Consider the following 25,655-nt stretch of genomic DNA (forward strand, 5'->3'; position numbering starts at 1 on the left):
ACTGTGCTAATACCATGCCCGCCCGCCGGACTGGCATAGAAAGTATTTAAGCTACATTTGCCTGAAAGGCAAATATTTTGTGGAAAAGGTTTCTGCAGTTCTCAAAACCAGAATCTTGATGAAAATTCTTTTGTGTGGTTTTGTAGGGAGTAGGATATAAAAGCAATTTTCATATTTTATTTATCGTGTTTGAAAGCACCATGCCAACCTGCTACCCCCTCCCCCACCCACTACTCTCCGGGTAATAACACAGTAAAGCTATAAAGTAAAACTTTATTGAGGAAGTCTCCTTCCTCATGTTCTTTTCCTCACTCCACTACAACAAAAACAATTGCTTTCAACTCTTGGATTTTGTCCTGTCATTAGACCGGAACTATTCTCTACTTTGTGTAGTTTCTGGTTGGTATAATAACATACTCTAAAATAACATACATCCCCTGTGTGGAAAATGTGGAGGAGTCTGACTATAGGTGAATAAATGACTCATGCTTTCTCACCCTCAGGTCTTGTCAAAGTAAATTTCACGCCATGGGTTGACAGTTCAACTGGGCCCCGACCTCTCCTTCCAACACACTTGAACCCTCCGACTTTGAATAGTGAGAGCCCCACATGCCCTACTCTCTAAACATGGCTGGGGCAACAGGCCCATACGTGTTGACTAGGGTCAAAGGTCATATCGGCACTTTGAAAACAAAAGCCTTGGAAAGAAAATGTGTGTAACAGGCAGAATGGTTTTGTTAATTAATTTTTTTTGCAAGCCCCTTGTAGGCGATATTAAGGTCAAACAATCATGGGCACCCAGTGCTTGTTGGTGTTGTGGGTGGTTATGTAACATCATTGAAGTAAACAGACAGTTACACTGGTGCTTTCCAGACCATAGCTGCAAGCTTACTGCTGTGAGGATGCCTAAAGATCATAGATCATTCTCACCCTTCTAAATGTTTGCCTTCTCAGGACAGCCATGCTGTGATATCCTATAGAATCCTCTAGAATGTTTGCAATCTTTTAGAATATTTTCTTTATAAAATCAAAAGAAATCTGAGTCTCTATGGATATTACACATTTTGGGTATGATCAATAATGGTTGTTAATAAAAACCCAACATGTGTAATACCTCTCCGATTACTTTTGATTTGATTGAAAAAGTATAACCTATTTGAAAACCCTGACCTGCTGTAGCATGTATTTCAATTAGATTTCCAACTCTAAAGGTTTATGTCAGAATTTGAACAATTTGGCATTAGAAACATGACCGTGTGACCACCTAACGTTGACTTCATGGTTCAGTTCTCTACTCCTTTATCACCCCTCTTGCTTTTGCGTCAGTCCTCTGTGAAACTGTTGCCAGTGTACCAAACAGTGAACTCGTGGCAAAATAACACTACAGCCGTCACACGGGAGTATCACAAAGATACAAAAAATAAATTATAATACTAATAAACATATAAGATACAGTGGTTCCTGAAATGGGGAACTATGCTCCTGGGCTGGCCTGGGATACATCTGATGTGGAATTATTTATTAAATATTTATTTATTCATGTATTTATGTATTTGCTTTTGCCAATGCTTTAGTTTGTGAACCATTATGTACATTCATATTATTAAAAAGGCCAGTATTGTCGCTGTACTTCCATATACATGGTATGGATATGAACAAAGAACATACCAGGGAGCCCTCCAATCCCATGCATAAAGGGCCACAGAATTTCCCAGGGTGGGAGAGAAGGTATCATTCAACAGAATATTCCCTGCCTATTTCAATGGGGGATGTTACATCAATGGAATGGGCCTACAATTACAAGTGGGCTTTGAGAACTTAAGAAAAACAAAAACAAAAAATGGTGCTTGGATTGGTGTACCATTGCACAATGTCAGAATTACATTTCTAAAATTGTGTAAAGGAAACAGAAGGCTCCGCAAGGCAGATACCTCAAACATTGTTAAAGAGATATCTTTTGATTGAAGATGTACAACAAACCTTATTTTCTTTTTCTTTAGATAAACAAGTTAGTTTTAAGTTCAACTGTAGATTCTGTTAATGAGGTTAATGAATCTTCATTCCTGACTAGCAAGGGAAATCTTTTTGGTATCTTCAGTACAAAAACAAAAAAACTAAGTTTGGGCTAAAATTGTGTAAAGCAATACACGTTTGGGAACCAACAGCATAGAACACGTTAAGTATTATAATGTGATACTTTGGTCATGTCCTGAGGGAACTGCAAACTTGAACACTGATATGAGAGGGTTCAGTGAAGGCCAGAGCAAAGTACTATACACGTCTCTATATAAATATATACGTTAGTCTCTGCAAACAGACATTTACAGGCTATAGGCTCAACAAAGCTACGTGTGGATAAGCCTGTTTGCACTGGGGCAGCATGAATACAGTTTCCCATGCTTGAGCAATCGCATGCATTTGATTATTGTTGTGCATCGTGGGCCAGTTAAATGTGAACCACATGTAGGACTGCCTTCCAGGTGACAGTTTAAATAGCGACTTAACCTCGGAGCAATGCGGAGCTCAGACAGATTGACAGGAAGTGGCCGAGGGTTGTGCGCTGGGCCGGAAGCGGGATGGGGTTGATGTTGTTTCCACCGTGGGCCCCTGACCTGCTGAAGGACAGCCAGTACCCCCCCCCCCCCCCCGCCCCCCCTTCTTCCCCCAGAATGACTCATACCATAAAGCAGACACTGGGACCCTTTGCACATGGTGTGATTTGGCATTGTCCCCAACCCTGTCAGAAAGTTTGCTTGTGGGCAGGGGGGGAAAATTGCTTGTGGTGCAAATGGCAGAGCGCGTGGGCATGTGGCTGTGGGGAACTGTGGGGTGGATCTGGTGTGACATAGAAATGTGGTTTCCTTGTTCTTCAGAGCACGACAAAATAGGGGGAGACGGAAAGAAAGACAGAAAATAAAACAAAAATACCTTTAAGAATCTGACTAAAATAATTGATTGTGCATTACTGCCAATTATAATGTAGTCTGTTTTCCTTTGATAATTAACACAAAAGACGGCATAGCATTGAAACGGGATTAATTTGAAGAAACATGAAACAAATTCCCCCCAATGTAGCTGTCAGTCAGCTAATCCAGAAAGCCATAAATGTACAAACAACAACAGTAACTACAACAAGCTTTAGATCAGAACTGCTCTGGCTGAAGCCTCGCCATTGAAACGGTGCAACACAGACGAACCTGGCGTTCCAAAAAAGAAAGGTCATGTGATCACTGTGAAACAGGTGAGCTTGAGACACTTCCTCCTACACTGTTGCAGATGAATACAAACCGACAAACAGCAATTTCAAAATTTAACACAATTGGTAACTGATAAAGTAGCAATTGTTTTGGGTGAAGGACACACTGCCCCTCTGGCTGCTACATATATAGCAGTCCGTCATTGCCACAGAGGAAAGTAGTTATTTTCAGTTGTAGATATTAGGGTTATAAAATTATTATTATTATTTTTTAAACAAAATATATTTATATAAGTATGTGGCCACCCCTTATATTTAGTGGGTTTGGCTACTTCAGCCACAACATTGCTAACAGGTGCATAAAATCAAGCATACAGCCATGCAATCTCCATAGACAAACATTGGCATAGAATGGGTCATACTGAAGAGCTCAGTGACTTTCAACGTGGCACCATCATAGGATGCCACCTTTCCAACAAGTCTGTTTGTCAAATTTCTGCCCTGCTAGAGGTGCCCTGATCAACTGTAAGTGCTGTTCATGTGAAGTGGAAACGTCTAGGAGCAACAACAGCTCAGCCACGTAGCAGTAGGCCACACAAGCTCACAGAACGGGACCGTCGAGTGCTGAAGTGCATAGTGCATAAACATTATATGTCCTTGGTTGCAACACTCACTACCAAGTTCCAGACATGGCCGAGCAGCCACACACAAGCCATCACCATGCGCTATGCCAAGCATCGACTGAAATGACGTAAAGCACACCGCAATAGGAGAAGTGGGAACGCATTCTCTTGAGTAATGAATCACCCATCACTATCTGGCAGTCTGAGACGAATCTGGGTATGGTGAATGCCAGGTGAATGCTACCTGCCCAAATGTACAGTGCCAACTTTAAAGTTTGGTGGATGAGGAATAATGGTCTCGGGCTGTTTTTCTTGGTTTGGGCAAGGCCCCTTACTTCCAGTGAAGGGAATCTTAATGCTCCAGCATCCAATGACATTTTAGAGAATTGTGTGCTTTCAACTTCATGGCAGCAGCTTGGGGAAGGCTCTTTCCTGTTTCAGCATGACATTGCCTCTGTGCACAAAGTGTAAGAACTTGACTAGACTGCATAGAACCCTGACCAAGTTCTAAAACCAATTGCTCTCTTGTTGTTCACTTTAATATGTAATGAAGGCTTTTTCCTATAATGATACATACATTACATGACCGAAGGTATGTGCACACCTGACATCCAACATCTCATCCAAAATTATGAGCATTAATATGGAGCTAGTCTGCGCTTTGCTGCTATAACAGCGCTTTGCTGCTATAACAGCTGCTATAAACCCACTCTTCTGGGAAGGCTTTGTATTAGATCTTTGCTAGTATAAAGGATTATCTTCCATTCAGCCAGTAGCGCATGAGTGAGGTCGGGCACTGATTGGGCATTTAGACCTGGCTTGCAGTTGACTTTCTAATTGATCCCAAAGGTGTTGGATGGGGTTGAGTTCAGGGCTCTGTGCTAGCCAGTCAAGTTCTTCCACATCATTCTCGACAATACTATTTCTATATGGACCTCGCCGTATCCCTGGGGGCATTGTCATGCTGAAACAGGAAATGCTCTTCCCCAAACTGTTCAGGAAGCACAGAATCAACTTGAATGTTATTGTATGCTGTAGCATTAAGATTGCCTTCACTGGAACTAAGGGGCCAAGCTCAAACCATAAAATAACAGCCCCAGACCAAGGGGTGTCCAGATACTTTTGGCCATATAGTGTAGCTTCAGATAAAGGTCCAACAAGTACAGATAAATAGTTTCCTGAAAAACAGGAATCATGTCCTTGGCTGACACACTGGTATGTTACTGAGGGTTCTTATCTGAAAGAACAGAATGTGAACTACATATGTCCTCAGAAATCTATTTTTTTTTTGTCATTCATCCACTTTGTGACAGAGCTTTTATGGAATTGCACATGCCTCTGAAGTAAGAAATGCCTGTCTGTTTGTGCAGCCTTAAATGCAACCTGTTATTTGTATTGTGAGTCTTTGCTAATCTTCCATTCAGTTTTCTGCGTCTTTAAGAAATACCTGCTAGAAATATTTAATGCACATGGACAAATAAAAAGATAAGGACCCACTTACCCACTCCAATGCTCTCTGTGTGTGTGTGTGTGTGTGTGTGTGTGTGTCTGTTTGTGTTTGTGTGTGTTTGTGTGTGTGTGTGTATGTGTGTTTAAGGCCCACACATTTAAAACAGAAGGGAATATTGAAGCAAGGTGAGATTTATTTCTGGATATCTATGACATACATCCAGATCTTGGCAGCAGCCCACATTTTCCTCTGTGTAATAAATTATTTCAGACAGTCATCATGATAATCAAAGCCATACAGACGGCTGACATGGTAAAAAGTCCATAGTTATCGTGGATAAATTATTTTTTAATTACAAAACACTCAACAATTTATTTACTTCTTATCGAATAAGCCACCAGTCTTTTTGTGAGCAGTGCAAATTAGCTTTTTAAATGACTGTCTCACTGGAATGATTGTTTTTATTTTGTTGAGTGATGGATCAACAGTGTGGTGTATGTCAGACCCTACATTACTGACAAACTACCCAACCTACTTCTGACACAGTTTCTACTCTTTGTTGCCTTGCCAAAGCACATGATATCAGCAACAGATTTTCTCATTATAAAGATACTATCACATAAATGAACAGCCAATAACAATTCAACACTGTTGCTCACTGTAATTATAAACACAGAAAAGGAATTATTTTAAAGGTGAACCTTAAATAATTTTTCATGGCACCTTCAAGTGGAATTTGTGCAGCTGTTTTGGCTGACTGTTAATCAGATAAGGTGGCAGTTCTGGAAATGCTTCAGCATTTCCTAAAGAAGCACACAAAGCCTGTGGGACTCTGAGTAAACTAGTTAGAAATTCTGTAATTACAAGATGGACATCACAACCATTACTTCTGTCTTCTTTTTGAAACCGCAAAGCAGCCATTTCTATTGGTAAACACCACAACAGAGTTGGATGTGTAAATAATCAACATAAGCAAATAGTATTTTTTCCAACTAGAGAGGTAAGAGGCAACATCCATTGCCCACATTGGAGAGGAACACAGGGTTCAGAGTCTCTTCTGAAGCTCAGAATGATGAACATTTGCTGGCTCAACCATTCAAAAGCTGAGGCTTTGCATTGTGGGATACCAGGGAGCACAGAAGGACAAGGTAAAAGAAAACTTTTTAAGCCATGCAATTAGTCCTCTTTGGTGATGTTTGTATGAAAAGCAGATGGGACATGCATTGCCACAGAGCTGCATTTTTGTTTTTTTACTGTCCCTGCTCAGCAGCTTGCTGACCCTGAATGCTTCATACTGGGCCAGAGGTGGGAACAGACGGTCTTCTGAAAATGTGTCGCAGTATCTCATTATCACCTTAAGATGAATTCAAATTTCAGAGGTTACACCATATAGAAGATCAGGTCCTCCCAGAAGGAAATGGAGCTCTTTCCCAGACTTTTTTTTTCTTGTGGCGTTACTGAATGGAAAATTCCCCCTGCTATGAAAGTTGATAATTCAGCAGGTTCCTACAACATTTGATGTTGCCATAACAATGTTAAGGGAGCATTACACAATTGCTTGGTAACTTGAAAAACAAGGTAGATGCTGGTACTCCAGGGTCCCCTAAGGTTCTGTGACTGAAAAAGATACGTATTTCTTTTGTTTTCTTGAACTGCGTTGAAATCCCAGTGACTCACTACGGGAACTCAGGTGACAAGCTGACACACCCTTGTTTGTTTTACTACCAGCCACCCTTCGTCACCCCTGTGGAGAACTCCCAGCAGAGAACGACTGAACAGAGCACCACTGGTGCAAAAAAAGACTTCCAGAGCCCCAGAGTCACAACAGTGATTACATAAATCTGCACTTCTGTTTCAGTCAGTCAGAATGCATTTGCAACTAAGCTGAAGGAACTGTGTCAGATAAAACGCCAGCCGTGCTACGTGCGTTACACACACCCGTTTGCCTTCCTGCAGGTGTTTCATGTCATTGTAGTTTATTTTCAGGCGACACGGGTTTACAGAGGACATAAACCTCAACAAACCTGAAAGCATTTGCTTTCTTGCGAGATAGAAGGTCACGGTGAAGCATCAACATTCCCCAGTGATAGCGGGCAGCGCTAGTTCCATGCTAAACCAGCATGGCCGGTGTGACCGGTTTCTTGCCATGGGAAAGTACACATAATGCAGAGAGCGTTGCTTCATTAGAGCCAAACAGAGAATAGGTTTACCATCAAGAAGATGAAGCTGAAGGACGTCATTATCAAAAAACGACAAACCCACTACAGTAGAGTTTTTAACTATGGTCAGCTTTTTTCAGTATGAATGTACACAGGGCCATCTATATTCTGAATTAGCATATTGTTTCTGTGCAAAGTATTTTTCCATTCCTCTGACTTGACTGAATGCCAAGATGTGTAGTGTCAAAGAATTTCATGACAGCCAGCAGAATCTGAAAAGAGGTCATCACTGAAAATCCTTTGATAAAATAATCCTGAAAATACTTTTTCTTTCTCGTCATCAGAGTTGAGCTAAAAAGGGCCTTTGTGTTGTTCCTTTCCATGGAGTCTCTCCTCTAGATGAGATCATCAGTTTCAGTCCGAAATGCTCTTAAATGAGTTTGTACTCTTCAAAGCTGTATGTGAACTCAGAAGGCTATTACCTCAATTCTATGAAGGTAATAGATGTGTTACATATTAGCCTTGTTAGCCATATTGGCATTGTCATCCCACAGGATGGGCTGGGTGTGGCCCATTCATAAAGTAGAACAGTAAAGTGTTTTATTTTCCCATTGGCCTGCTCAGACGATCAACTCACACAGAAGGGATGAAAAACTAAGGCCACCTGCTGTATAAAACAGGACATGGAATCACTGGTGTGGACATAATAAAACAAAGTTCACAGTGTTTCTCATGGCACACATGCATTGTTGAGATCAAGATGCTGATAGGATGAAACCAGATTTAATTGTGGGCATTGCATTCAGAATGAGGCTGCATACTTGTTGTAGTGGGTGTGTGTCTATGACTCACAGCAGGTGAGCTGTGCATGTCTGTAAGCATCTGTATCTGTCTGTGAGTTTGCTGGGTTGTGTGTGTGTGTGTGTGTGTGTGAGCTCACACAGGTGTCTGCGTTTGTGTGTGTGTGAGAGCTCACACGGGTGTCTGCGTTTGTGTGTGTTGTGTGTGTGTGTGTGTGTGAGAGAGAGAGAGCTCACACAGGTGTGCATGTGCTTTTATGTGTATATGTCAGTAGGTTGGGGGGGGGGGGGGGTGTGTATTTGTGTTTGCCTTTGTGTAGTAAGTTGCTGGAACAGGGGTGGGGAGTAAAGCAGATAGTGGCTTCGCAGCTGAAGCAGTGGGCCAGTCCAGGCAAATCAAAGCTTGCAAAACGAGAGCTTGGCAGCCTCCGGGGGGAGCTGGAGAAAGGCAAGGAATGCGGAATTCAGAGCGTCATGAAAAAAAAAAATCTCTTGTGCAATAAGGGCTTTCTTATGAGGGTGCCCTCTGGTGGACCAGGGCCCAGCGATGGAAGATGTGCTTTTATTTCCTAATAACCTGGAATCTCTGAAGAAAGTGTGTCCCAGTGTGTGTAAGTGAACCTTAGGATACGAAGAACTATTTTACAAATCCCTGTGTAGAAAATGACATTTTTTGAAGATGGTCAACCCAGAAATATTAAATAAATTTGCCAATTGGTGAACTGCAAAAATAGACAAGTAGCGATATTATCCTTCATGCAAAAGTTTCATAGAAAGGTGTCACTGTGCTTTTTGGCCTAGTGGTCTACCTAGTTGGAAATTTCCCTCATTAGGTTGCAAATCTAGTAATTTGTCTGGCTCACATTAATAGCCTAAAATGGAATAGCGGGTGTCATTGAAACAACAACAGTGCTTCCCTTAAAAGGCATAACCCTCAGCAGTCTTTGCACACAGACAAGAGCTTCTACTGCAATCCCTAGACCAAAGTGCTTACACGTTAGCACACTTGCCGCAGAGAAAATAAACTTTAGAAGTCTGACGGCAAAATTCAGACTGAATTACAACATCGCAGAGAAGGTTCCCTAATATTCCATGCCTAGAGCATGGGAAAATGCTTAAGTAGGTATGTGGTCATATTCACAGGCCAAGTGATTGCACTCTGATGTGCATTAATATGTTTGCTTTTCTCAAGATAAAAAGAACATGTGCAAATGACCTTTGATAAAATGCAGTGCACATAACGAGATAAAGGTCACTCCGTTATGAAAAAAAGCCAGCTAATATGATTGTCCTTTAAGCAAATCTTAATATCTGCCGAATGATCTGCTTCTGACAGGACAACCTTCAAAATGAGTGTCCCCAGCAGTAAAGGCCTGCTCACTGGTACAAAATGTTCTGAACCCTTCCTGCAAGCATAAAATCAAACCATAAAATCATTAGGAGTCCAGGAGAATGGTAAGAGCATCATTCAATCATAATACACGGCAAAATGGTTTGTTGTTTTAGCAGAGTTTATAGGAGGCCGAGACAAATTGTATGTATTCCAGCCGAGTAAAATTTACCACATCAGAGGTGTTTTGACATTGAAAATGTGTTGTGTAATAAAATGAATTAATTCAAATGAAAAATTTATTATAATGAGCTTTTCAGAAGCTGTGCCTTTAGTCAGACAGGGTTATTTGCGCTTTCCTTTTTTTAAAATTTTTTTTTTTACATTGGACTGACCCCTTGCATGTGCATTACTGCATGCTGTTATAGTTTGACTATACGGCACGATCCATCCACCTCATAACGGTTCCCCTCTGGTTGGGTTGCCATTTCAGTTTTTTTCCCCACTGCAGGTAGCTGTGGAAAACTACCTGGGAGATGCCTATCAGATTAGCTTGGTTAGCTCTGTAATTAAAGATGTTTGCCCCTGTCAGCCAGTCTCTCTCACATCAGGGTGTTTGGGGCTACAGGCGACCTTTAGGGATGGAGGTCAGGCCTCCTGCCTGGAGCTAGTTGCACCAGCTTGGATGCAAAGAAGCTGGTTGCAAATGCTAAGTCAAACGTTTGCACATCCACCCTTGTGATTTGGCCTTACATCAGTTGCATAAAACTGACAGTGAACCTGGCTATAGCTAGGCGATGCATGTAATGCAGCGTAATGTAATGTAAATAAACACATAACAGTACATTTTGCTGGAAAGTGTGTGCTGTCAAACAAGTGTAAACTGCTCCATATGAAAAATAACAGAAACAAAGGTTTGTTTTATGGGAGGAATGGGAGTAGAAGCAAATATTCACGATTAGTGAAAACGTTGGATGCACAAAACGGTGGATAAATGAGTAACCTAGATGCTGATGAGTCTGTCCTCATCATCAAACAGCTTATTTTTATTGCAACTTACATCCTATGTCTGCCCTTTACTAGTTGTAAGATGACTTCCAAATGGCAGTAAAACATTACTTATAGTATATTAAGGAATAAAGTCAATTTGGTCCCATTGAAAGGCTTTCATTCGGGCCCATTATGGGCTCATTTGCTAAGATTGTCTGCCACCCTCGCCAACAGTAATTGGAGCACATCTCACAGCAGTGTGGGAACATGGGATTGCACTCGGATGAAAGGATTATCAGCAAGCCCCAGATATCACCTGCTTGCAAACACGATTCGGTTTGGGTGTCCTCCAACCACAAGACAGTCCTGCCAAGCTCTCTTCCACGATTTTCTTTTTTTAAACACGTCTAATGGCATGCATTAAATCTGGGAGAAGTCACAAAAGTTTTTTTATAGTCAGAAATATGGAAGCATTTGGAAGCACTGCAGCATGTACATTTCAAAAAGTGCTTTTACTGAGGTTCCCTGATATATTCTTTCATAAATCGGACCCAGGGACAACATTTTGCTGGATATAATAAATATTTATAAATGAGCCTTGTTAGGGTCATTGACTTGATATTTACAGTATGTAATATGCCCAGTGAACACTTTCCTTGATATTCATAGGTATATGCTAGTTGATAATTTCAATATGCAGTATGGATAGCTCGAGAGAACAATGCTTGAACACAGAATTCTTTCAGTTTGGTGTTACAGACCATTGCAATACTTAGAACAAACTAACCATGTTTGATAGAATGATGGTATGTTACCTCTAATGTATATATTTTCAATATTTTTTGCATACAAACATATGTAAAAATATCCATGCATATAGTATATTCATAGAGAGAGAACCATGGAGAGCAATCATTTCTATTGTTTTTTTTTTTTTAATTTAATCTATTTTAATTATTGAAAAAAAGCCAAGTAGCCTCAAAAAACACATGCAACTCAATCCAAGGCATGACAGTTACAGTTTAACAATCCAAGGCATGACAGTCACAACTGACTGTAGGATCATTTTCTGAATTTACTGTTCATTCTGACAAGGCAAAAACAGAGCTCCAAGTGAAAATTCTACACACACCACATAACTTGGTAGAAAATATATTTACATTTGGCTCAGGGTAAAGAAAAAGAGCTAAAAATAAGGCACATAGAAACAGAGGGAATAAAGGGGACTGAGAACAACCCAGGGTAATCTTTTACACATTTATTCTTTCCATCAGAAAACAATCTGAAAGGTTAGCATATCATGGGTGAAGCTCAATTTGAAAATATCCCTCAACTGTCTCTATTCATTTACTCATCCATCCCTGTCCCTTAACTAAGTCATAACTTGAATTAATAAAACATTTCTCCTCAATGAAACAGTCCATAAGACAAGAAACTCGGGTGCATGGTTAATTGCATGTATAAAACATCCATGCAGTAAATCCAACCAAATACTTACTTGAGTGTATGGGGTGTCAAACTCCAGTCCTGTAGGACCGCAGTGACTTAAAAATACATTTAAGTCATTGATTGGCTGAAGAGTCCACACACCTTGTTCTCAAGGCTTTGACTGGCTGCTGATCGAAAGGAAACCACAAATACCTGCATACACAGTGGCCCTCAAAGGACTGGAGTTTGACACCCCTGTTCTACGATGTATTTCACAATAGAGCCAACATACTGGTCTTGACTTATGCACAAATTCACATATTTTTGGCCTCATAAGAGCACTGACCTCTTAGGTGTGACCGTGGGTGAATGGCCCATTGGCGATTACACCCTGGGCCTTGCTCTGGTGTGGGTGCCATTGATTTCCCAACAACCCCCCCTCCGGCCCCCCCGAAATCACTACCACAATGGGTGTCAACAAAACAACCTGCCATTAAGGGCACTAACTATGTGTGGAGCCTCTCCCTATAGGCTGACCCCAGATTTGTAAGCCACCACTTTTACACAAAGCACAAAGCATTCTTTTCTTATGTTGATTTCAGGCATTGGTGAAAGTACGATGGAAAGTGTGGAGCCAGGTTAAGGACAAACTGAGCCACAATACGCTTTGTCCTTAGCTACTTGCCAGGGTTGCTTTATGTTTCTTATTAAACGAATTAAAATTGAGACATTTAGCATGTATGTATTAAGTCTGGGACCAGGTCTCCTGCAATTCTCTATTTGTTTTTCACATGAATGTTGCCTCATGGATCAATCTAATGATTTTTGTGAAAAATTGAGTTATAATAGTTAAAGACTGAAAACAGTAAAACTGAACCTTGGCCTTCCTTCTATAGCAATCTCACTGTCAGCACTGGCCAGTTGTACAACATCAGCATTTGGACTAGATTAGGGAGATAATATATGTTTTATTTGTTTTCCCTTTAATTGAAACACAGTGACTCCAGATGGTTCTCACATAAACATAGGCTACTGCACGGTTTCGAGACCCTCCAGTCTACAGGGCCAGTCATCTGACACTAATGCTCTATTGTGACATCTTGAAGAACTCCCCTGTATGTTTGCCGCGAACAAGTGTACTGTCATTTTAATTACTGTGGTGCTTTCAATAAAGCCTTTCTTGCCACAGCCAGAGCCTTTGGTCGACACTTGGAAGGCAGAAAATCACCTTGCTTTGGATTTTCGTCTGTTTGCTTTTGTTTAGATCCAGCACTCAAAGCACTGTGCAATAACCTCAAGGGATAATCTGTTGTGTGTATGGTTACTAATCCACATAACCATCCACTCCAAAGAGTACTCAAAGCTGGCCAGGGGGCTTAGAAATAGCCTCTTTCAGATGCCTCTGCAGTGTCAGCTCTGCTCTGTGGGACATCTTTCAGCTGACCCTGCTGTGGCATTGCCAGATAACAAGCCTAACAAGCTATCCTGGTGCTACCACTCAATGAGCTGTGAACTTTGCGACCCAACTGACCTCCTCCCAAACCCTGTGACACCAAGAAGAGACTGACAAGAGGATTAAGTGGTGCACATGAACTGTTCTAACCCTAATCGGCTCTGAAGTGACTCCCTCCTCCCACACACACACACACACAGTCTGATGCCATGCTCGGATGGGTAAAATGTCAAATGAGCATGTTCTTCAGAACAAAACAAAAAAACAAAAACACTTACCATCAGGTTGCTTGAAAAAAGCTCACTGTTCAGAAAGGAATCATTGAGGACTTCCTTTCTTTTTACAAAACATTTTGAATATTCTTATAAGCAGAAAGCAATGCCAACAAGTCTTTACCATGATAAGCGCCCCAACTCATGGACCTCATTCACTCCAAGGACTTACTGACCCACCCCTCAGTACCCAAGTGCTGCCTAAGTTGAAAAGAACCGCTCCTGTATTCTAGAACATTTGGTGACAAACAAGCAAATGTTCCAATGGAAGCATGCTGAGATCAGCACAATTTCACAGGCAATTTTGTTCAGTATGATATGAAGCAAGACTCGTTAATGGCTCCACTCATTGTGCAACTGCATACCTTTTTTTTGTTGCCATGTTTGCTTTATGTTCCGCCCACTGTACGGTACATCATGTTACCCAGGCCTGTGCCTCTGTAGGTCAAGCTGGGATAATTTCATAACAACACTGTGTGCCACAGTACAGGCATGCAGCGATGGACTGCAGACAGACCAGACGGGTTAAAATTAAGGTCAGTTTTTCTGCTTTCTCAGAAATGAAAACAATTTCCCTTTTTTGTCATAGCCACTTTGAAGATACTGACTTCCAAATAATCTGAGGACTTATTTTACATAGATAATAAATTCAGAAACTGAAAAACAATGACTTCCCAAGCAACCTGCACTTTTTTTGAAGACAATCTAGTTATTCAGGTGAATATCTACTGAAATAATTCAGGTTATGTGCTGTGCTCAAGGGCACATTTACAGCACCCCATGTTGGAATCAAGCCTACAACCTCCAAGTTCCAAGATCCCCTATCATTTTGCTACACTGCCATCCCCAGCTATTTGAAAACCTCACATTAGAAATCAGCTAGATGCTGTACATTTTATTGCATCAAAATACAGAAGGTATATTTATATCCCGGTTCCCCCACTGATAAAAGAAAAAGCCAAAAGCTGAAAATTATTTATAAATGTTACGGGTACACTAGCCTAACTTATGTTCCTAAAAGTGAGGTGGGGGACAACTGAATTGCTCGCTACTCTTTCTCTTAATTTAAGACTGATAAACTCTTAAGATTAAGGAGTTTTTCATCATAGATCTTTGACACGGGACTCATGTTGCCCACACTTCATTGTGATGAATCCAATTGAACTGTATTTAAATATGATGCACTAATGGCAGTACAAAATGTAGTCAATAAATGGGCTCTTACATACATATACAGGAAACGTACGATAAATGTATTACTTATTTTACTGGTCTGAATATGGATGTACACACAGAGAAGGATAATGACTTAACAGGAACAATCGACAGTGCCATAGAAATATTGCTGGTGGTTCGTTGACACTGTGATTTGGGTTCCTCATTTCAAAAAACAGAACTTTCAACAGGGGAAATGAACACTATACTCTACTGCAATATGATATTATCTATAAATCACACAGATGTCCATAGATAACAAAATACATGTAATTCATAAAAAGGACCGGGTCGATGGAGGGGTGGTGCTGGGATAGGAAAATTAAATACTGACCGTGGTTTAGATAGCCTCTTTGGGTCATCCCAGAGCTCCCTTGGGTGTTGGCAAGCAGGTTGAACCCCAACCTGAACATCTGAACGGGGGGAAATGTCCTGTCCTGTCCTGTCGTGTTGTTGGATGAGGGGGTGTGGCTCAGCCGGTTGATGCGTTCAGCTGCGGCTCCTTCGTTCAATAACAGGCCGGTGCGACGTGGACTCGGAGCGGACCGTGCAGCGAGAAGCGATGAGCACGCTAAGAGCCTCTTCCAGTCTCAGATCGGCTTCCTGTCAGGGGGAGGGTGGCACCTGCATCAGCCTCGGCGGACAGCGATGCCCTCGTCCTGGAGGATCGGGGGACCCGGACTCAGTGGCGCACGGCTGCGGGACGCGTCGTTTCAGAGCCACTGCGACTGGCAGGAAACCGCTGTTTCATAACCGTGCAGCTGAGGCGACCGATGAAGTGAGTCGAGTCCACAAGAGGAACCGAAGCCTGACAGGCAGCTGTGCTCTGATGCCCACTGATGCATCAACTTTCCATGAATGCGAAACCGTGGGCTTTACTCCATTTTGCAAACGGTTAAGCTGCATTTACTGTAATCCTTTTTTTTTTTTTAATAATACATTTGAACGAGGGCAAATCAGAAATCCCGCAAGGCCCATAAACCATAAACCCTGGTGTTCTGGTTTGTTCAATATGGAGCAGCTCTTGGACTGGAGGCCATCTGCCAGATTACGGTATTTCATATAGTTTGATGACATAATGTTTTGTAAACAGAGCCCTTCTACAGCAAACATTCCAGCGTCCTGAGTATTAATCTACCTAAGTTGGGCTCGGTTCTTGGAATTGGGATATTGCTCTTTAGAACTTGTCATCTGGTGATGTGGCCATTACATCACAGCAGCTGGCACTAATAGAATGATTCGGTTTCAAAATCAAATCACAGGGAGATGATTTCCTCCCTCATTCTTACTTCAGAGCCTGCCACAAATCATACGTATTATTGCATCTTGTGTAAGCTTTAATGCCACAAAAAACTTGTGCACATTTCTCCAAGCTTGTGTGCAATCTACTGCACTTAATTCATGGCCTTCTGTGCATTATTCCCTGTTCACTGCATGTTGATGTCAGTATTTATGCTCTGGACATGAAGGCCAATTCAGTAAAGGTGAGTATGTTAGTGAGAGAAAAGTCAGAGTTTGTCACGTCTGTTGCTTGTAACCACAGGTTGGACCACCGTTGCTACACCAAGTACGCGTTTTATATTTTTGTAATCCCAATTCACTCAGATAAAAGTTGTGATGGAGTTGAGAGGACATTGAGCTTATTTCAAGTTCTCTGATGTAGCTAACCCTGACCCCAACCCTTCTCACTTTAAGCACATTCTTTTGTCTCTTGAGCATTTTTTATGAATTCTAGTAACCAGTGGTCATGGTAGCTGGAACTAAAGCAAGAAAGCACACAAAAACCTCACTTCAGTGTCTGCAATATTTAAAACTAAGCACATTGCATGGGTTATTCATTGTATCGACTGAACAGAGCCAAACAACGTCTAATATCCTCACACCATTGCTGCCATCCTTACGCTACTGCTACCACACTCTGCAAACCCACGCAGGGTGTCTATCACAATTTGACATTCCCCTCTTTCTGTCCATTGCAATTCATGCGCCCTTCCCATCTATAGAGATATCATTGTATTAAGAAGAATTCTCATACATATCACTTCTGTTCTCTGTGATTACGCAAACTGGACTCCTCTGAGTCACAGGTGATAATGTTATTGCCAAGCTGTTTAAGTCACAGTTTCTCAAGAAGCTTAGCGGTTTCCATTTTGGGAGTGTTCAGTAGCAGAGGTTACGGGGCTAACGGGTGATTCCGTAATAATGCCGGAACAGCCCGGACCAGAGCCACAGAGCAGCTAAGGACACAAATCGCACTGTCCATTTCTTTCTTACAGACTGGCCTCTGCAGCTGTTGTGTAATGTGTATTTTCAAACTGTGAACAGAATCGGAGAGAAGTATATCTCAGCAATCATTCTTGAATGAACTACTCTGTTCAATTTAGTGGATTTCAATTGGGAGTAGTTGGGAGTGCCTACCTTGACCCCAGGAGGTTGTGGGGTCAGTTCCCTGCTGGATTGGACTTGGACAAAAATAGCACAGCAGCTACCTATTGTGTATCAAGCCGCCTCATACCACATTACATGGGATAAGCCCTGACCCTATAAGCCGACCATTCCCGGACAAAGCTTTCGCAAATTGAATCGTGTTAGGAATACTTTAATTCATGGATGATGTAGAGATTACCACTGGGTATGCTGTACTGCATGTGTGCAGCACAGATGGGGAGGGAGAACCATGTTCTAAGGAAAATATGAATACTCGGAGGAGCAAGTATGTTCTTGCAGAGAGTACAGTTTTAAATATTGGTATTAAAAGGCTGGCATCATTCAGGAGTCAGATTTTTTTTCATCGTATGGGGCTTTATGAAAACATTGCTCATTAATTCAGGACACCAGTCAAAATGCTCTCTCTCACACACACACACATATACACCAAACAGTGTGTATTGATGTATTGTATTTATATTGTTGATATAATCCTTTTAATGTCTGCTCTGGGTGTTTTGTATTTACATTGTGTGCAATTATATTGCCATTGTATTACTTGTTATGCTTGTAATGTGATTATGTTGCACCAAAATTTCCCTTTGGGGACTATAAAGCAAGTAAAGTATATGTACGCAGTGTATTATTGAATGTGTGCTGAATGACCGGCACCATCAGAGTGAGTTTCGGGAGTGCATGAGTGACCTATTTGCTGCAGCCGCCTTTCTTTACTGGGGGAAGGGACATACAAGAGGTTTTTTTTTTGTTACAGTAAAAACTTCAGAATCAGAATACAACCTTAGGTACTGGCAGATGCTCTCTATATAACTACTGCGTAAATCATGTGACAGAATGAATTTGGTTCCACGAGGAGAGTGAGAGCTTGAGTCGTTAAAGCTCTTATGAGAACAATTTTACTTTTTTGGAGTTTATTTCAGGCCATAACGGAAACAGTCATCGCGAAGTTGAAAAAAATGAACATATGCATTTTCACAGTGAAAACCACAGGACTTCCAGTCATACATGCTCAATGTCATTAACACGAAGGACAGCATGTACTTGTCAGACAGCAGGCCCAGCATAACTGTTTGCACAATGTAGTCAAATTACTGTGACTCTCATTGCCAGGCCCTAGCCTCCTGTTTTTTTTTGTTTTGTTGCCATGCTTCATATATAGATGGAAAAAACCCACTTGAATTTTCTCATCTCTGACATTCCTACACACAGATAGGATGTGTTGTTTGTTTATGGTTTAGAATGCTACGTTACGTAATGTAGCTAAAATTAAAAGAGAGTGGGTGTGGTGAGTATGTAGGACACACACACACACACACACACACAAACATGTATGATCTCAGCTGTACTTCTATACACTCTGTACTTCCATACTAACTACACTCTATACCCTTATATCCTCTTCCTTTTGATAAATCTACATGATGCGTGCACCCAGTCTTCTGTCAACCTACCAAGGGTTCCCAACTGACTCTGGGCAACACCACACTAGACACACTAGGGCACTTCTTATTGATTAAAAAAAAAAAAAAAAACAAAAAAAAAAAAAAAACTCTGAGTAGAATCTGCTGTTCTAACCTTGTCTGGAGGCTGCGCCATGGAGTCGTAGAGCCATCGTCTGTATTTGGTTGTGCGGTTTTGTGTGGGTGGCCGGTATGAAGAATCGCACGGGACGTCTGCACCCTTCACTGCATATATGCTGAAGTCAGTGGTATGGATTACACGCTACAGTCCTCGGGATCAGCTACCGTACAAACCCTTTCAAGACCACCCAGGGAAGCTTTCTGAGCCTATTTGTGCTCTTATAAGAAGCTTTCAATTATTGTTTCAATTATTATTCTTATGTATCTTTCTGTTTATAATAATTGGGTGTTTTTTTTTTTTTTACCTTATTGAAAAACTCTTATTTTCTTTCAGATATTTCTAAAACAGAGCATTTAAACGTAGTATCGTAAAGAATAATTCTGTGCTTGAAAAGTTTCATGAACCGCGAGTGGTGTAATTATGGTTTGTGAAACTCAGTCTGAAACGGGATGTTTGGAAGAGGTGGTCAAGATGTTATGAAGAGAGAAAAATATTCTACTTGTTATTTCATACAAAAAGGGTTTTTTATTTCACTGGGCCTACTTAGCATTTTTATACACACCATAGAGCATGATAGGATGTTAATTGGTTAATTGAATCACGCAGTACACCTGTGTGGAAGCGTCTGCATTTGTTATTCTTCTCCACTCATTTATTCAGGTTTTTTCTTTAATCTGTCACCCGTCTGTGTGCAGTAACCTGTCTCTGCTTCATAGCACTGCTGCAAAGAATACTTAGCCCACTGTTCCACAGTCGTTCTCACCTGGCGTAATGCTTCCCCTGAGAGAACGCTGCAGTCAGTGATGGTGCAGGAGCGATAACCTTTTCGAAAGGCCTTTGGTAATCACCCTGTATCATTTTATGGTGGCATGCGTTGTGAGGGGGAAGCACCAGTGCATTTGTGCTGCAGTATAATCAGTGTTCCTGATCTGTCGTGATCTGCTGCTGTGCACTGCCCCTGTTCCTTCTGGGCGCAGTGCACGAAGAAACCCAAGAATATTCTGGCCTTAAAGGTCAAGTTAGCTTAATCTCTAGATTTCCCCAGTCAGCTCTCCGGGTGTGAAAACAACAAGATTTCAAACAACAAAACAACAGCAGAGTTCAAAAACAAATGCTGTATTGCTTATGTAGGCTTTATGAATGTATGCATATTTCTTCATGAATGTGCAACTGATCAGGCCCACATAAGATGGATTCCCCCTTTTTATATGTACTACTTAGCATATGTACTACTTCGCTAATATATAGAAAGTGTATGGGGTTAACATGAAGCCAATATGTGCATTGATGCCACAGAAACCGGAGTTGGGGAACAAAAATGTCTCTTTGGTCAGTTTGTTACTGTCACCTGGTGGGCATGTTTAAATACAGTGTTCGCACACTGTTACAGAGAGTAGTTCCTCTTCGGTTGATTGATGAGGAGTTATTCTGGGTGGTTGTGATCCAGAGCGCTAGCAGTTATTTTTAATTCTGAAACAGCAGTATGTTCTGCATGTGTACAAACTGTTCTTGTAAGTTGGGCCTTTTCTCTTGAAAGCCGGAGAGCAAATCTTGACGTAGTTCCATCTTGTCAGAGTATAGGAGTTAATTAAAGTACTGTGTGTTCGGGAAAGCGGACCATACCTTATTCCACTCAGCAAATCAATCACCCAGCACCTCCCATCTCCTCCTTCTTTCAGGCTCCTCAGTCAATCTCCTGGGGGGTCTGACATCTCCTGTTTCCCCAGATCTTCAGATCAGGATTCCAAGCCAAAGTCACAGAATTCCCTGATCCTGTCACAGACATCAATCATTTTATTCCATTACTGAAAGATGTTATTATTGTACAAATAATCTGACGCTCATGTCCATGGTGTGTTTTGTCCTTTGTGATAAAATGCAGATCTTGTGGGACTGGAAACCGGTAATTATATGCATCCTCACAGCTGGCTGGAGCTCCCTTATAAAGAGATTTTTTTTTTTTATCTCACTGGGACTCACCGACATAGATAATGGATAAATATTGTTTTTTAGAAAGCATCAAAAATTGAACCAAGTTGATGAATAGAAACCACCAGCACAGTTGCCAGTTGATGTACATCCCATGTGCAGTAGGTGTGATTGGTATGGTAATGCTTAAAGACAAGCACAAAGGACACACGTGAAGGGTCTGTCTGAACAGCTAGGAGAGGTACATTTCTAAGATCACATCACAGAATCCTATCACATGTAACAAAATCCTACCGGAAAAAAATAGCTTTCCCTATTCGCTGGCCTTCATCCAGCTCATCTTCAGGAAACACATCCACAGATGCTTCTCTCTCTATACCCAGCAACAGAAATGAGAACTGTTCTTGGCTCAGACAGTGGTGCAGGTGTGTTATGAAATGTCTCTTTCAACTTGCCTGATTAAAGAGGTCTCGACTGAATACCTTTGTGTGAAAAGCAGTGAACTGCTCGCTTGCTCTGAATTTATATTTTCAAGAAAGAAATGACCTTATGACCACTGTATGGACATATTCTCACACTATAGCTACAGGCTAGATTGTCCATGTGGCTAACTGTGTATGCATTTTTTCTTCACCCTCCCCCCAATTAGGAACGGCTAATCATGCTCACACTGCAACCACCATTGTTGATGTGGCATGTTCTCTCTGGAGCATGGTGTTTTTTTTTATCACATTGTTGTTCATGAGTTTGGCTCACACAGACATGAGTTGGAGGACGACAGTATTTGCAGTGCAACAGACAAGCTTGCAGACACCCAGTAAACCAGCAGGAAGCACTAGTGTGTGATGAGATGCTGTTATTCTGGCTGGTTCACACCCTCCTATCTAATGGCACATCATCCTTCAGGGTTGCCAGCCACAGTGGACACCAGCATGGTAGGTGAGTTCAATGGCATGCCGGACAAGGCACTTAAACAAGCGAAAGCTATTGTATTAACTATTATTTTTACGCATTACAAGTGTAGCAAACACACTCACACACAAACATATATATGCGTCTTTTGTACTTTTCCCTCCTTTAATGGCATTGGAAATTCCCACCATTTCTTAGCGTCACTCCTTTTTACAATTAACATGCTCTGGCATGGTGTAACACTCAATTACAATAAATTTTGTTACATTGATTAGCAAATATTTATCTTGTACATAATTATCAATAACAATAAGAAAGTCTTAGTGGCTTGACTTACCATTAGATAGTAATGCAAAGTGCTTGCTGGGAGCACATAATTTAACTAAAGTTAACTATATTTAAATTAACTATATTTTTCAGACAGCAGGCCTCAGAATGTTAACATTCTTCTGTTGATCGGGTCACGTCAGGCTAGGCTTGATCTCAGAAAGACACATTACAATGTTCAGAGCCTTTTTTCGCAGCCCAGACCACGATAACATTCTTGTTATACTGAGTAGGGTCCATACATACAAAACACCATCATCGTCTTCTTTTTTACTCTGTACTATGATTGCACTGTACTGAGGGAGCACATAACCATTTGCAATGCTGAGAAGAACACAGCTCTCGCTGTGCCTGCACTGAAGTCAAAAACAGCACGATAGACATGCCGTACAAAAATAATCTGTGGTTATTTTATATTTTTGAGCAGTGCACGAGGTTTGCAATGTGAGCAACACAATACAGGAAGTGGTGTAAAAAAGCAAAAACAAAAAAAAAACAACAACTATCTATAGCTGCGCAGTTTGCAACAGGATATCCGACACTGGAGTCACTCCCCTTATTTTGTCAACCGAAAGACTTTCACAATGCCCCAATATTACACCTCTAGGGTCCTGTTTCTCCTCCTGCTCTTCTTTCTTTTGAGCTACTTACATTTTCTATGTGCTTTGTGTGTGACAGCAACTCTTTACATATGGGAGTGTGACTTGCACACATGATTCAAATGAATACGCTTTTTATAGAGAGTGGTGTCCCTCTGTAGATCCTCACCTCTCCACTCCTTGTCTTTTGACATGCATGTGTTTCCACAAGCAAGGAACACAGTCTTCCCAGAACAAATTGCTGGTTGCTTGTCATTTGATTGATAACTGGTGCTGAGCAAAACTTTTTCTTTCTCGGACACACACACACACACACACACACACACACACAAAGTTACTGACGTTACCTGACATGTTGCTGTCAAACCTGGCCTTGTGGCATACGTGGAAGTGAGAACGACAAACCACAATTATTTTTTTCTGTGCTCCCTATCTTCAGTGTTTCATGACAGCTTTCATGACAATGTGCAGAGCAGTTGTACTGAGGAACTTGCAACCCAAGATGACTAATAGGATTGTTAAGCAGAATTTCTAAAAAAGGTTACCAATTAATTTGAATTGTTAATTTTTTTCTCTTAAAAAATAAATTAAAAACTCCATCATATTCCTCATATGTTGCATGCTATATTTGTATCTGACTTTCTGTCACCTTGGATTATTTTTTACCTCTATTTTACACGTTGTAGATTTACCATGTGTCTATAAATAATAGCTTTTTGGGCCTCCTCATTTGCAACTCCCACTGAGGCTCCTGTGTCTAGTCTATGCTCCCTACGGCACTGATCTCATTCAGTCCAATGCTGACTGTGTCTGGAAGTCCCAAGGGGTGACATATAAATGGCCAAAGCGATGTTCAAGGGTTGGTTTCAGCTGGTCAAATATTCTGCACCACCTTATCACTCAGAAGGGAGTCCTTTGGTCCATTAGTCTGCCTGGGCAGACTCGTCAGTTGCACAATAACTCTGGCAGCTGAGCTGACAGGCTGCGGTGTGAAAAGTAGCAGCGCTATCAGAGCATGCATATGCTGGTGTTCATGTTCCCAAAGTGACAGAGATTGTTTCGGCAATGGGACCGTCCTGCGGTTTCAACTGGGCATTCTAAACCAGGGAGAAAAATGCAAAACAAAATAAAACTAGAACGTTTTCTGAGTGATCAGGGTTTGAATAGTTGAGATGCCACGCTGTTGGAGAGTGAAAGGACACAGAGACCCAATTTGTCAGTGAATAATGTATGATGTGGGGGTAATTAGCATTATGGAAACAAACTGGGTAAAGTTCATTTAATGTTTATTGTATGCTTTTGCTGAAATTCTCCTCAACTAGGTCAGAAAATGTAATGCATTTCATCTCCTGGCAAAACAAACAACAACAAAAAAGGCAGATGTTGGGTTTTATTTCCTCCTTACACAAGCATGTTCGTTAATTTAAGTGGCTGAGATGAGGTTGTATACAATATTGCTTAAGGAACGTTTCCATACATTTGTATCTCTGAGATAGATGAAAAGTACACTGTTGTCTGATTGAAAAGATGCCAGTATTTCACAATACAGTAAGGCAGGGCAAACTGGCATTTAACTGGAAGTGAATTTGCCTGTGGTTGATGGGCAAAACTCCATGTACCAGAAATGCTTCATTAAGAGAAACTGGAAATTCAATCAAAACCTGATATGGAACATGCAAAAACACTTTGATTTGCATTAGCTTACAACCATATATGTTCCCAGTAAATTGTGGTTGACGTGATACAGCAATGATTGTGGGACAAAATTTAAAATTATAATTGTGTGTACAGTTAAAATGTTTGAGTTCAAATGCACCACTTACACAAAACATTAAGACGCTACTTCTATATGTGAAATGTGTTGTAAAACAAAACAATTCAACAAGCATGTCCTGACATGATTAAGGTAGGGACAAATGCCTTCATTTGGAACAGAGTTGTCTGTTTATGTGGCAGCTAGGTTCTTTCAGACGTTTCCTTGATCCCCATGCTCCTTTCATAGTTATGGTTTTGTTATTTTGTTTATTAATATTCTCCTTGCTAATTACAACAACTATTCAACTTTTATTCTGGAATGTGAGAGGGGGCCATTGGTGTCTCAACATTTCTTGCTCAAGCTAGCGGACGGAAAGGTCATTTTGCAATAGACATACATTTAAGCGTAATTGTAAAGTATTTGCACAATAATATAAAGACCAGATATCAGGAAGAGGCCATTGAATGTACACTGCCTTACATGGGCAATTTTCAGCGCTCAGGGTGTCTCTGCCGGCTGGAATTTCGAACTGTGACGTCACTGCCTGCAGCTCTCCCAGAAATCAGGGAAAAAGAAGTTTCACTTTTTGTGGGATTTGAAACTCATTGATTCTTAGAAAGCGAGGTAAGAGAAACGAATACTTGTTTCAAAATACAAGTGGCTTATTCCGGAACCAGCAAACTTGAAAGGCCTATATGAGTATCGCGGTGTATCCCAGAGAATACAGTTGATCATAGTAGCAATGTGTATTGTTCTTAGCCAAGGTGAATTTAGTTAGCTAGCTAGCTAACGGGCTATGCGTAACTGTGCACTGGAATGGAGGGCGTGGGCTTGCCATGGAATGGGAATCTGCGCTAAGAGCGGCGATTTAATAAAGTGTTTAACTGACACACATTACACGCTTATATTCAAGTTTGTGAGAGAACAACTTTCGTTTGTCAGGCTGCTATTGTACTTGATGCATTGTCACTGGCAATATGTAGCTAACTGGCTAGATATATTTTTTAAACAGAACTCTTCCTCGGTGTTTTCCCGAGTACGAGGCCACGCAACCCAAGGCGGAAGTGAGTTGCCAAACAGTGTATGTATGGGGCAGTGGGAATAGATTTTATTTATTCATATTTACTCCCTGAAATGCTCGAATTCACTAGCTTACAGATACCAGTGACATTGGCCAGATATGTGATAAT

The 25,655-nt window shown here is 41.1% G+C and overlaps 2 protein-coding genes and 1 long non-coding RNA gene across 11 annotated transcripts in view; 2 read left to right on the forward strand and 1 right to left on the reverse strand.

Moving 5' to 3' along the window:
* LOC135256504 (B-cell lymphoma 6 protein-like) overlaps window positions 1-15,374 on the reverse strand; it is a 37,153-nt gene extending 21,779 nt beyond the window's left edge. The window contains exon 1 of the mRNA XM_064338326.1: window positions 15,251-15,374. Coding sequence (XP_064194396.1) covers window positions 15,251-15,329 — 79 coding nt within the window. The 5' untranslated portion in view covers window positions 15,330-15,374. The remainder of the gene's footprint in view (window positions 1-15,250) is intronic.
* On the forward strand, window positions 8,562-16,139 carry LOC135256506 (uncharacterized). Its single transcript, XR_010330445.1, has 2 exons — window positions 8,562-14,237; window positions 15,435-16,139. It is a non-coding gene; the product is annotated as an uncharacterized LOC135256506 (long non-coding RNA).
* Window positions 16,140-24,917: 8,778 nt separating this feature from the next.
* The window catches only part of LOC135256511 (lipoma-preferred partner homolog), a 126,024-nt gene continuing 125,286 nt past the window's right edge, over window positions 24,918-25,655 (forward strand). For 2 of the 9 annotated variants that reach the window (XM_064338337.1, XM_064338338.1), the window contains exon 1: window positions 24,919-25,089. The gene's annotated coding sequence lies outside the window, so the exon portion shown is untranslated. Of the gene's footprint in view, window positions 25,090-25,477; window positions 25,547-25,655 lie in introns of those variants that run through there. The other 7 variants (XM_064338341.1, XM_064338334.1, XM_064338336.1 and 4 more) reach the window with 7 other exon arrangements.

Source organism: Anguilla rostrata, chromosome 6, assembly GCF_018555375.3.
Source record: "Anguilla rostrata isolate EN2019 chromosome 6, ASM1855537v3, whole genome shotgun sequence".
Classification (NCBI taxonomy): Eukaryota; Metazoa; Chordata; class Actinopteri; order Anguilliformes; family Anguillidae; genus Anguilla; species Anguilla rostrata.